Raw genomic sequence first — 11,715 nt, 5'->3', positions numbered from 1 at the left:
CTTTTCTTTCAGAAGAATTCTTCAAAAAATGTCGAGTATCTAGCTTTTACTCTAAACATTTAAAACTCTAATTAAAAGGTTTTAAACGTTTACTTTCCAAGATCTTTTTAGATGCATGTGGAGGTATTATCTTTTAGAAGAATTCTACAAAAACAGGTATATCTATTTTTTTAATGCTTATATAGACTATAGAAAACCCTATTGAAAGGTTACAAACTTTTACTTTTTTAATTATGTATTTTAAACTGGAGGTGGGAAGGGTTTTTCTTTTAGAAGAATTCTACTGAAAGACCTGTATAGACTTTCTTTCAATTATATATATATTTTTTTTAATCCTTTCATCTAAGACATCCTTGAAAAGGTTGGAGATGGTAAAGATTTCCTTTCAAAAGAGTTCTACAAAAATTGAGGTTGATATACCCCTTTAGATTTATATTTTATATGGTTTATATATATTTCTTTTAATCTTAATACTAAAACACCTATTTAAAAGTTTTAAAAACATTTACTTTTGAGTTTCTTTTAATAGTTTATAGTTTAAAAAAAAAATTGTCATCATAAACACATAGTATTACACATCTATATAATTAGAATCGTACATTGTCTACCTAAATAAAATCAAGTCTGTATATTTCCAGATGCACCCACAACATCAAAAACAATATATATATATGTATATGCATTTGGCTCTTAATCCTAAACGACTAAAAACAACAAAAATCGTGTTGAAAAGGCACATTGATCCGCTAACGGAGGATATTAGAAGGATAATGCCTTCTGTCATGTCAACTATCTCTCACTCTCTTGACTCTACCCATCTCTGTCGGTTTCGGAAGAATCTTTAAGATTCGCAAAGCCAATCGCAAGGCAACTTGGGCATCTTGCTGGCCGGCCAGGGTAGATACCCGGCTGTCTTGAAGACCCAATAGTCGTAGGAGACCTTGGCGATCAAGGCCAGCAGAAGGATCACCTCGGCTGCTATCAGATAGTAGATGTAGTCCGTCCAGTCTGGCGGGGATTGACAGAGCTTGGCCTCCTGCAGTTCGATTACACTCTGGGCTGTGTTCCGGCACCGGATCTCCATGTAGTCGGGTATGTCCGAGCTGCGCTCCTTCAGCCAGTTTTGGAGCGTCTTGGCCGAGTTGCAGTCGCACTGGAGGTGATTGCCCGCCAAGTAGATGCGTCGCCCCAGCCCCGAGTCCATCAGGGCATTGTTGAGGAAGTATTCCGGTATCTGCAGAGCATAACACCTTGCATTCAGGGATGAATCCCTTAGAGAATAGAGAGTAGCGTGCTCACCTTGCTCAACGAGTTGTTCCGCATGTAGATGCGCTGGAAGGTCTCGATGAACTTGGTGCCCTCGAATTCGTACATCGACGAGATCTGATTGTTGTCGGCCACCAGTCGGTTGATGTTGTGGTAGGTGGGATTGGTCTGGAAGTGATCGCCCAGGCTGGTGATCCGGTTGTTGGTGATATTCAGCACAAAGGTGTTGTCCGGCAGGCGCTGCGGCAGCTCCACCAGGTTCATATTCGAGCAGTCCACGTGGCACTGCGGCTTCGACTGATTGTCCTGGATGATCATGATGTTCTCCAGCTTGCACCGGCAGCTTCCATGATTCGGTATATTGGGACAGTTGGTCAGGCAACGTTTACGGTTCTCCAGCTGCTCCACAGAGACCTTATCGGTGGATTGGAACCACTGGCGTGTGGCGTTGTACTGACAGTAGGAATGCTCGGGATTCACAAAGTTTATGGACTCGTTGTAGATCAGTTCATTCAGAGGATTGCACAGCATCCGCATATTGCCACTGGAAGGGATTCAAATGCTTAGGAAACTAGGAGCTAGGAGCTAGGATAGACACTCACCTGATGTCCAGGGTAATGTTCTTGTTCTGATTCCGATGCGGCACCACTGAGAGATTGTTGTGTGACATCCCAAAGAACTCCAGATGGGGCACATCCTTCACCGCCCTGGCGGGTATGTCGGTGATGTTGTTGTTGGAGATGTTGAGGCATTTGAGGGCCGACATCCGAGGGAAGGCGCCCAGCAGACGCGTTATATTGCCGTCGGTGATGGCCAGCGACTGGAGGGATCGGAAGATGGGATTGGAAAAGTCCACAGTCTCCAGGGTCATGTTGCGGACATGCAAGTTGATCCATTTGGACTTGGTGGAGCAGCTGGAGATCATGGTCATTTGGGTGATGTTGCAGCAGTACCAGGAGTTGGGCTTAAAGGGATGCTCCTTGCAGTGGCAGGTGTTGAGGGAGTTCTGGGCCTGCTCCGCTGCCTGCTCGTCATCCGGACGGGCCTCATCCTCCAGGCTGTTGCTTTCCTGGCACAACGACTCCTCCGCGTAGAAACAGTGCTTCAGATACTCGGGCTGTTCGGGAGCAGCAGGTGGTTCTGGCACTGCGGGAGTCGTGGAGGTGGAGCTAGTCGTGCTAGTGGTGGTCGAGGAGGTACTACTACTAGTAGAGGTGCTAGTGGTGGTACTGGTGCTGCTCGGATGGCTGGTAACCGCTGCCGTTGGAGCAACCACACTGCTCTCTGTGGTGGGGATGCCCGAGTTCTCAGAGCTGCTGGCGGGGATTACCTCCGCAGGCTCTGGAGCTGCCGATGGGATGAAGCTGGTGTCCTCGGGAACTGCTGCCAGTTGATCTCCCAGCTCTGGTCTGGCCGTAGTTGGGCCCACAATCAACAGTAGCGGAAAAAAGAGCCAAGCGGCGCCCTAAAATGTTACAGAAGTCTTTTATTTTTTCAGCTACGTGTGGTGGGTGCACCCCCTCTCTAGATAAGGGGGGGGGGGTGTCTAAGTACCGACATATGCAAATATTGGCTTAGTACTTGTTTGCCCAACGAATTAGACGGCAAAGAGGGCTTGGCCGTACTCGGGCAATTACGGAAAGTGTTACGGCGCGCCCGTAAGCCCCAACCACCCTCCTCCCTCCCTGCCCCATGTTGTGGGTTTATATTACGGGCCGATTTTAGCGGCCCGAAACTTGCTAATTCGGCAATTAATTAACGAGGAATCAACAAGTTGGAGATGTGATAAAAGGCCAATAAAAAGATTAATTGGAAAGCCTCCCCCGGCCAGTGGGTGGTAAATGGCCTTAACGGGCGTTACGGTTTCGGTTGCAACAATCATTAATATACAATATGTTCTTTTCTCATTTAGAGATAAGTATTTTTTTTCTTTTTATTTATTAAAAATAAAAAAAATAAATAAACTCACAACACACACACACTAACAAACAGCAAAACAACAAAGATGCGCGCACGACTTACGTGTTTGGGGGAAAACATTATTTTGGCTTAACCGCTGGCCACCCAACTGCTTGGAAACTAAGGGACAGACTTTATTTAAACAATAACTAGTGTCTTAGTCGCGTCTAAACAATTAGATAGTCCAGGAATTAGACTTCCTTTTTCATTTAAATGATTTGCGCACATCCCAGGCGAAGAGTATGACCGTTATGATTTCCCAGGGAAATAACGGGAAGGTTTGGCGTTTTGGACACACTGCTTTAAACTGCTTGCTTTTTAAATTAAATTTGATTTTATTAATTTAGGAATACTAAGAAGAATATGACTAAGTTCTTATTAAAATTAATATAAGCTGATAATAATCATTTAATTGTATTATATAGATAGTTAATTAAAGTTTTTTATTTAAAGAAAATAGGTTGTAAGTACCTATTAAATATATTTTCTTTTTTAGTCTTAAAATCTTAATTTAATTTTAAAAAACATGCAAGTCTTTAGTTTGTCTTAATAAAAAAATAAATTTTTGGTTTTTGGAGTAAAACATAGTTTTAAAAAACTTAAACTTAAAAAACAATGCTTTAAATATTTGTCCCAAAACTTTATTCAAAAAATACCTAAGAAGTAACTAAATTTAAGGACAAATTTTTTATTGAAAGTCTAAAAAAAAGTTTTAAAACAAATATTTAAGACATAAACACTAAAATTTATACTATTAAAAGCCTTCATTTTATAAATTAACGAAAACAAGCAGTTTAAACTGCTTACATTAGAAAAATCCCTTACTGTTGTCCCAAAATCTGGTATGTTCTTACTTCCCTCTACTGGTCACACTTTCATCAAAGTTTGCAACAAATAAACAAAAATTGCGTCGCCCGCTCAAAAGTTTATTTTTAATTATCTGTTTTTATAGTTTATTTACAATCTCAGCACCCAAGCTGGCTCTATAAATAGTGTTGAGAATTTATATTTTTCAAAAATATAAGTGTACTGCTTGAAGGATTTGGAACTGGATGACACATTTCTTGATAAGGCGACAAAGCTCCAAAGTCTAACAAAACGTTGTCGTCACGAAATTACGAAATTCCCAGCCAACAGGAGCCCTCCACGTAGCAGCAAAGTTAAAGGTCAAAGATGCCCATCGATACCCGGGAACTGATGGAGGCGATTGCCATTGTGGCGGACGAGCGCAATGTCCGGGTGGCCGTTAAGCAGTCCGGCAAGGGAGCCGCCATTTGTGCCGCCTGCTCCTTCGCTGGCGGCATGCTCCTCGGTCCTGTGGGCCTGGCGGTGGGCGGAGCTGCTGGTGGAATTGCCGCCTACAAGATGACCAGCGGTAAGTTGACGTATGCCACTTGGGATTGGTTTCCAAAAGGCTACTTCATCTGTCACATTTATCTCATTATAGAGCTCCAATCCTTAAATTTCCCTCTATGAATTTTTCCCTTTTTATAAAAAATATCTTTATAATTAATAGACTTTATTCCACTAAAGGGAATCGATCCTTATTGGTCAAGATATGGCCTTCCCAGGGGGCTATAAGCCAAAAACCCACTTTTTAAAGGGGTCTGCCCAGGAAAATTTTGAAAAAATCTAAAAAATATTTTGTTGTCAGGTTTTGATGCAGAATGATGGGAAATCCATCCACAAATCGATTAAGATACTCCTCGCAAGAATCGGGTGATAATTGGCCAAGATATGGCCTTCCCAGGGGGCTATAAGCCAAAAACCCACTTTTTGAAGGGGTCTGCCCAGGAAAATTTGGAAAAAAATCTAAAAAATATTTTGTTGTCAGGTTTTGATGCAGAATGATGGGAAATCCATCCACAAATCGATTAAGATACTCCTCGCAAGAATCGGGTGATAATTGGCCAAGATATGGCCTTCCCAGGGGGCTATAAGCCAAAAACCCACTTTTTTAAGGGGTCTCCCCAGGAAAATTTTGAAAAAAATCTAAAAAATATTTTGTTGTCAGGTTTTGATGCAGGATGATGGGAAATCCATCCACAGATCGATTGAGCTATTCCTCGCAAGAATCGGATGAGAATTGGCCAAGATATGGCCTTCCCAGGGGGCTATAAGCCAAAAACCCACTTTTTTAAGGGGTCTCCCCAGGAAAATTTTGAAAAAAATCAAAAAAATATTTTGTTGTCAGGTTTTGATGCAGAATGATGGGAAATCCATCCACAAATCGTTTAAGATACTCCTCGCAAGAATCGGATAAGAATTGGCCAAGATATGGCTTTCCCAAGGGGCTATAAGCCAAAAACCCACTTTTTGAAGGGGTCTCCCCAGGAAAATTTTGAAAAAAATCTGAAAAATATTTTGTTGTCAGGTTTTGATGCAGGATGATGGTAAATCGATCCACAAATCGATTAAGGTATTCCTCGCAAGAATCGGGTGAGAATTGGCCAAGATATGGCTTTCCCAAGGGGCTATAAGCCAAAAACCCACTTTTTGAAGGGGTCTCCCCAGGAAAATTTTGAAAAAAATCTGAAAAATATTTTGTTGTCAGGTTTTGATGCAGAATGATGGGAAATCCATCCACAAATCGATTAAGGTATTCCTCGCAAGAATCGGGTGAGAATTGGCCAAGATATGGCCTTCCCAGGGGGCTACTAGCTAAAAACCCACTTTTTGAAGGGGTCTGCCCAGGAAAATTTTGAAAAAAATCTGAAAAATATTTTGTTGTCAGGTTTTGATTCAGAATGATGGGAAATCCATCCACAAATCGATTGAGGTATTCCTCGCAAGAATCTGATGAGAATTGTCCAAGATATGGCCTTCCCAGGGGGCTATAAGCCAAAAACCCACTTTTTGAAGGGGTCTGCCCAGGAAAATTTTGAAAAAAATCTGAAAAATATTTTGTTGTCAGTTTTTGATGCAGATTCATGGTAAATCGATACACAAATCGATTAAGGTATTCCTCGCAAGAATCGGGTGAGAATTGGCCAAGATATGGCCTTCCCAGGGGGCTACTAGCTAAAAACCCACTTTTTGAAGGGGTCTGCCCAGGAAAATTTTGAAAAAAATCTAAAAAATATTTTGTTGTCAGGTTTTGATGCAGAATGATGGGAAATCCATCCACAAATCGATTGAGGTATTCCTCGCAAGAATCGGGTGAGAATTGGCCAAGATATGGCCTTCCCAGGGAGCTACTAGCTAAAAACCCACTTTTTGAAGGGGTCTGCCCAGGAAAATTTTGAAAAAAATCTAAAAAATATTTTGTTGTCAGGTTTTGATGCAGAATGATGGGAAATCCATCCACAAATCGATTGAGGTATTCCTCGCAAGAATCTGATGAGAATTGTCCAAGATATGGCCTTCCCAGGGGGCTATAAGCCAAAAACCCACTTTTTGAAGGGGTCTGCCCAGGAAAATTTTGAAAAAAATCTGAAAAATATTTTGTTGTCAGTTTTTGATGCAGATTCATGGTAAATCGATACACAAATCGATTAAGGTATTCCTCGCAAGAATCGGGTGAGAATTGGCCAAGATATGGCCTTCCCAGGGGGCTACTAGCTAAAAACCCACTTTTTGAAGGGGTCTGCCCAGGAAAATTTTGAAAAAAATCTAAAAAATATTTTGTTGTCAGGTTTTGATGCAGAATGATGGGAAATCCATCCACAAATCGATTGAGGTATTCCTCGCAAGAATCGGGTGAGAATTGGCCAAGATATGGCCTTCCCAGGGAGCTACTAGCTAAAAACCCACTTTTTGAAGGGGTCTGCCCAGGAAAATTTTGAAAAAAATCTAAAAAATATTTTGTTGTCAGGTTTTGATGCAGAATGATGGGAAATCCATCCACAAATCGATTAAGGTATTCCTCGCAAGAATCGGGTGAGAATTGGCCAAGATATGGCCTTCCCAGGGGGCTATAAGCCAAAAACCCACTTTTTGAAGGGGTCTCCCCAGGAAAATTTTGAAAAAAATCTGAAAAATATTTTGTTGTCAGTTTTTGATGCAGATTCATGGTAAATCGATACACAAATCGATTAAGGTATTCCTCGCAAGAATCTGATGAGAATTGTCCAAGATATGGCCTTCCCAGGGGGCTATAAGCCAAAAACCCACTTTTTGAAGGGGTCTCCCCAGGAAAATTTTGAAAAAAATCTGAAAAATATTTTGTTGTCAGGTTTTGATGCAGATTCATGGTAAATCGATCCACAAATCGATTAAGGTATTCCTCGCAAGAATCGGGTGAGAATTGGCCAAGATATGGCCTTCCCAGGGGGCTATAAGCCAAAAACCCACTTTTTGAAGGGGTCTCCCCAGGAAAATTATAGGAAATCCATCCACAAATCGATTAAGGTACTCCTCGCAAGAATCGGGTGAGAATTGGCCAAGATATGGCCTTCTTAGGGCATCGTAGTCACAAACCCTCCCAACAACCCGCATCCTGCCGCATCCTTCGAATCCCAGCTCAGCAATAATGAACTAATCCTTCTCCTGCTTTATTTTCAGGAACCTTCCGTCCGCTGGGAGAGATCCTGCTGAACGATCTAACCGACGACCAGAAGGAACAGCTGGTGAATCACGTCTCCAGGGCCGTGGCTGAGATCCATCCCACCGACGTGGTGATGCTACTGCCACTGATCGTCCAGAACGCCTCCATACAGCAGGCGGTGCTCAACACGGTCATGTCGTTCGTGACCAACGAACTGCGCATGCAGATCGTCGACTGACCGCCATCCTGTGGCCAAGTCGATCCTCGAGAGACCTGTGACTTGAATGTGGCTTGTGATTTGTATAAGTTTATTAATAAATACTCGTCTATATGTACACGGATATTGGAATATGAAAAGAAAGCAGGAGGCATGGGGGGCAGGCAGGGGGGTCATCTAGCTAGAAGCTATTCCCACTCGACATTGACCTGATCCCAATCGTCCACCAGCGGCTGGTCCACGATTTCAATGTAAAGGCCACAGAACAAGCAATCGGCCGCCAGGATATCTTCGATTTGGGTTCTAATCTTCATGCGTTTACGTTCCAATTCCATAGCCTGTTGCTTGGAGACGGCACCGAGTGACTGCTGGGACTGAATCTCCGCCTCCAGTTGGTGCTTCAGGGCGGTCAGTTCACGACTACGTTCCTTGGTTAACAGCGGCACCACTTGCTTCTCCAGGCAATCGTTGTGGAACTTGTGGCCACACATAAAGGCAAAGAACGGTTTGGCCAGCGCCATCATGTGGCAGAGGGAACAGTTGTCCTCGGTGGTAATCAGAATCTTGTGTTCCCGCAGCTTCTGGAGTTCCTTTTGGACGCGATCGGATTGCTTCTGGGTTTCGTCCATTTCATGGCGCAGTTCCTGAATACTTTTGTTGTATTTCTGGAAGAGATTAAGAACTCTTAGGACTTCTCTTTAACAAGAGAATTCTTCTCCAGGCTCACCTCCAATGCCTCACAAATGGGATCCTTGAAGTTGTCGATCTTCTCAAAGTCGGCAAAGAATGGCAACAGATCCTCGATCCGCAACAGATCGCATTCCTTGAGAAGATTCAAGGCCTTCTTGACGTCATCGGTGTCCTTGATGTCGTGGTAAGCTGGAAAGCAAGTGGATTTTCAGGACAAAGGATCAAAGGACATAAAGAAAAGCAAGTCACCTATCCTCAACCACAGTCGCCTCTTAAGCTGGGCATCTGTTGGCCGGTTGGCCGTCTCCTTGGCCAGCTTAATGTCGAATGTCAGGGCCAGGGCCACCGCCGAATCCCACATATTGAGGAGACACTGCAGAAAGACACACGCCTCCTTCACATCCAGATCCGTGCATACTTTGAGGGCGTACTGGATGTTGTAGTGGACGAGGGTTTCGTCGCGACCCTGAATCTCCAGGTACTTCATCAGCTGCTTGGGCTGGTGCTCCGCGTACAGGTGCAGGAGGATGTTGTGCACGGCATCGTAGGTGGTGTTCAGCTGGTAGATGGCAAACTCCAGATAGCGCATCGTCTGCTCTCGCTGCTCCTTCGTCTCGATGACCACCATTGCCGGCACTAGCTTCTCCAGCTCCAGGCGAGATCCTTGCGCCATCAGCGTGTCCACTGTGGGCTTGGGCAACTGGGCCATCAGCAGGGGAGTGTATTTGTAGAAGAGCTGGGGCTTCCTTTGCTGGGCCAGGGTCTGCAGCGCTTCGGTGTAGTTCTCGGCTTTCAGCTGCTGGGTGACCACCTGCTCGTAGTCTCCGATGGCGATGGCAAACTTGGCCATGTTGGTGGGATCGGCGTGCTGGGCAATCAGCTGCTGGGCCTCGGCACTGTTGTTCAGGGTGAAGGCCAGGACGTGCGGATCCGCCATGAACTCGTCGTACTCCGTCTGCCACGCCTGCCGCCTTTCCGCTTCCTGGTCGGGCATATTGATCTGGATCAGATAGAGATCGATGAGCCACAGCACCATGGCCTTGACAGCATTCCCATGGTCTTCGTCAACGCTGGCCAAATCCAGGGGCTTGCCGGTGGTCAGCTTCTGTAGACGCTTCCTCACGTAGTTGATGATGGGCCGCTTGTCGGGTAGAACCATGAACTTGAGGCACACCTCCTCGAAGGGATGATCCGTTTCGGCGTAAAAGTTGGCGGCCACCTCGTGGGAGCCCTCTTCAAAGGCAGCCTCCGCCCTTCGCTCGAGGACTACTTGCAGATGCTCCAGATTCCCAGCCGCCGAGGCCATGGCCCGCTCGTACTGTCCCTTCTCGAGGTAGATGTGCCAGATGTTCCTCTCCTCGTTGGTCACCTTGAGATTGAAGAGCGCCTTGGTGGTGTAGACGTATATGGAGCCCGTTAGCTCGTCCCGTTCGATGTTCAGGGGCCTGCCCACCTCCGCCTCGTCGAAGGACTCCTTGTAGACCAGCTCCTGGTTCAGCAAGCAGATGGCCCGGATGTGGTCCGCATAGAGGAGCACGGCATGGAACTCGGTGAGGACAAAGGCCTTCGGAATATTCAGTCGTCGCTCCTCGTAGGAGAGGTAGGTTTTCTTGTCAAAGTCGAGGGAGATTAGGGTGTCGCCCACCAGCGTGGCGCCACTAGTGTCCTCCACGGCCAGCTCACCCACTCGTATCCCAACTCCGCACAGCCACGCCCACTGCTTGGGATACTTGCTCTGGGGCGTGGCGTAGAACCTAAGCTGAGAGTAGGTCAGATCCGTTTTCCGTTCCTCACAGTGCGGCTCCTGGACGCCGCTTACATAGTTGGCGAAAATGGGATTCAGGGAACGCTCGTCCACCCGCAGGGTCTCCTTGAACGCGTATATGCACTCGGGACTGGTGACCACCACCATATACTGCCTGCCGATGGATGCACGCAAGAGCCTCAGACCTGTGATGGGATATTTCAGGCGTCCCAGTCCCAAATCATAGACCTGTTTCTTTGGTATGCTTCCCTCCCCGGCAGGACTCAGTTCGGTTTCAAAGATCAGTCCCCGACTGGTGCCCAGGAGTATGGAACCCGTGGTGTTGTCATTACCATTAAACGGATTAAAGGCCACGGCTGTTATCTCGTGATCCTTGAACTTCTCGATGCGGCGGACCTTCAGGGTCTGGGCTTGCGCCGTTTGGGTACAGTGGACATACAGGAAATCTGGTGAGACACCAGAACCGGCTGATTTCGGTACCAGAGACACGATCAGATGGTGTCCCGTGGGGTCAAGGAAAATGCGGGTGATCTTGTAGCCGGTGCCGGAGAGATACTTGTCCAGGGCAGCCTCTGTGGGTGGATATTCATAGTTAACGAGGATTCAAATCAGGTTTTAAGGTAAATAGCATACCGCCCGGTGGAATGGCTCTGGGCAAGAAGAATCTCAGCAGGGTCGTCCTCTCCGCGTTGTTCATGATGCAGAATAACCAATTCTTGGAGACGGTCAGGTGCAACATCTCCCCGTTGGCCTTGGTGGGGATGCGGAGCAGCATCTTGTGCTTGCTGAAGATTCCCTGGGGCTCCTCCTCCTCGTCATCTTCGAAGGGGTTACCGGAGGAGGTGGCCACAAATGGATTACCGGAGGCGGCCTGTGGTTTGCTCTGCTTTGGCGGCCGGTCGACGCGGGGCAGGAATGTGGGTTCCTTGGGCGTTGCATGCGCCATTACTGCTGCACTTTCTTGGCCGAGGGGGGCAATAGGTCACCAATGGTTTGTGCTATCTTCGCAAATTCCTTTTGTCTTCAATGTTTACTATTTCCCTAATTTTTCCCCATACGCCCACAATCCGCGAATATCGATAGCCGTGTGTAACTATCGATAGCAGTGTTGGAAAGTGTTTCAAAACGGTTACTTTTTGAATAAACTTTCAAGCTTTAAGGGGGGCAGTCAATACAATAAACTAAAATATAAAATAAATAAAATATATAATATTTTATATAATAGAGCTGGAAATACCATTAGTTTTTAGTTAAAATGTAAACCATGCTGTTTTAACAATAAACTCTCAGTAAAAAACAAAGATTTTAAACCTAAAGCGAGGATTTAGCAAG

At 45.5% G+C, this 11,715-nt stretch overlaps 3 protein-coding genes across 3 annotated transcripts; 1 reads left to right on the top strand and 2 right to left on the bottom strand.

The window, feature by feature from the left end:
• Positions 1-485: 485 nt before the first annotated feature.
• On the bottom strand, positions 486-3,475 carry hfw (leucine-rich repeat domain-containing protein hfw). The gene is made up of 4 exons (XM_017254175.3): positions 3,289-3,475; positions 1,869-2,731; positions 1,300-1,810; positions 486-1,234 (listed from the first exon to the last, which is right to left on the bottom strand). The coding sequence occupies exons 1-4, from the start codon at positions 3,304-3,306 to the stop codon at positions 842-844; spliced, it is 1,785 nt and encodes a 594-aa protein (XP_017109664.2). The 5' UTR covers positions 3,307-3,475; the 3' UTR covers positions 486-841.
• A 624-nt stretch (positions 3,476-4,099) lies between these two features.
• LOC108134024 (protein Nazo) lies at positions 4,100-8,046 on the top strand. Its single transcript, XM_017254178.3, has 2 exons — positions 4,100-4,600; positions 7,729-8,046. The coding sequence occupies exons 1-2, from the start codon at positions 4,399-4,401 to the stop codon at positions 7,947-7,949; spliced, it is 423 nt and encodes a 140-aa protein (XP_017109667.1). The 5' UTR covers positions 4,100-4,398; the 3' UTR covers positions 7,950-8,046.
• Positions 8,003-11,474, bottom strand: dor (vacuolar protein sorting-associated protein 18 dor). Its single transcript, XM_017254177.3, has 4 exons — positions 11,017-11,474; positions 8,868-10,955; positions 8,656-8,807; positions 8,003-8,593 (listed from the first exon to the last, which is right to left on the bottom strand). The coding sequence occupies exons 1-4, from the start codon at positions 11,327-11,329 to the stop codon at positions 8,117-8,119; spliced, it is 3,030 nt and encodes a 1,009-aa protein (XP_017109666.2). The 5' UTR covers positions 11,330-11,474; the 3' UTR covers positions 8,003-8,116.
• Positions 11,475-11,715: the final 241 nt, after the last annotated feature.

The sequence above is a fragment of the Drosophila bipectinata genome, chromosome XL, assembly GCF_030179905.1.
Source record: "Drosophila bipectinata strain 14024-0381.07 chromosome XL, DbipHiC1v2, whole genome shotgun sequence".
NCBI lineage: Eukaryota > Metazoa > Arthropoda > Insecta > Diptera > Drosophilidae > Drosophila > Drosophila bipectinata.
Note: the sequence above shows the minus strand (reverse complement) of the source record. Positions and strands in the feature narration are given on the sequence as shown.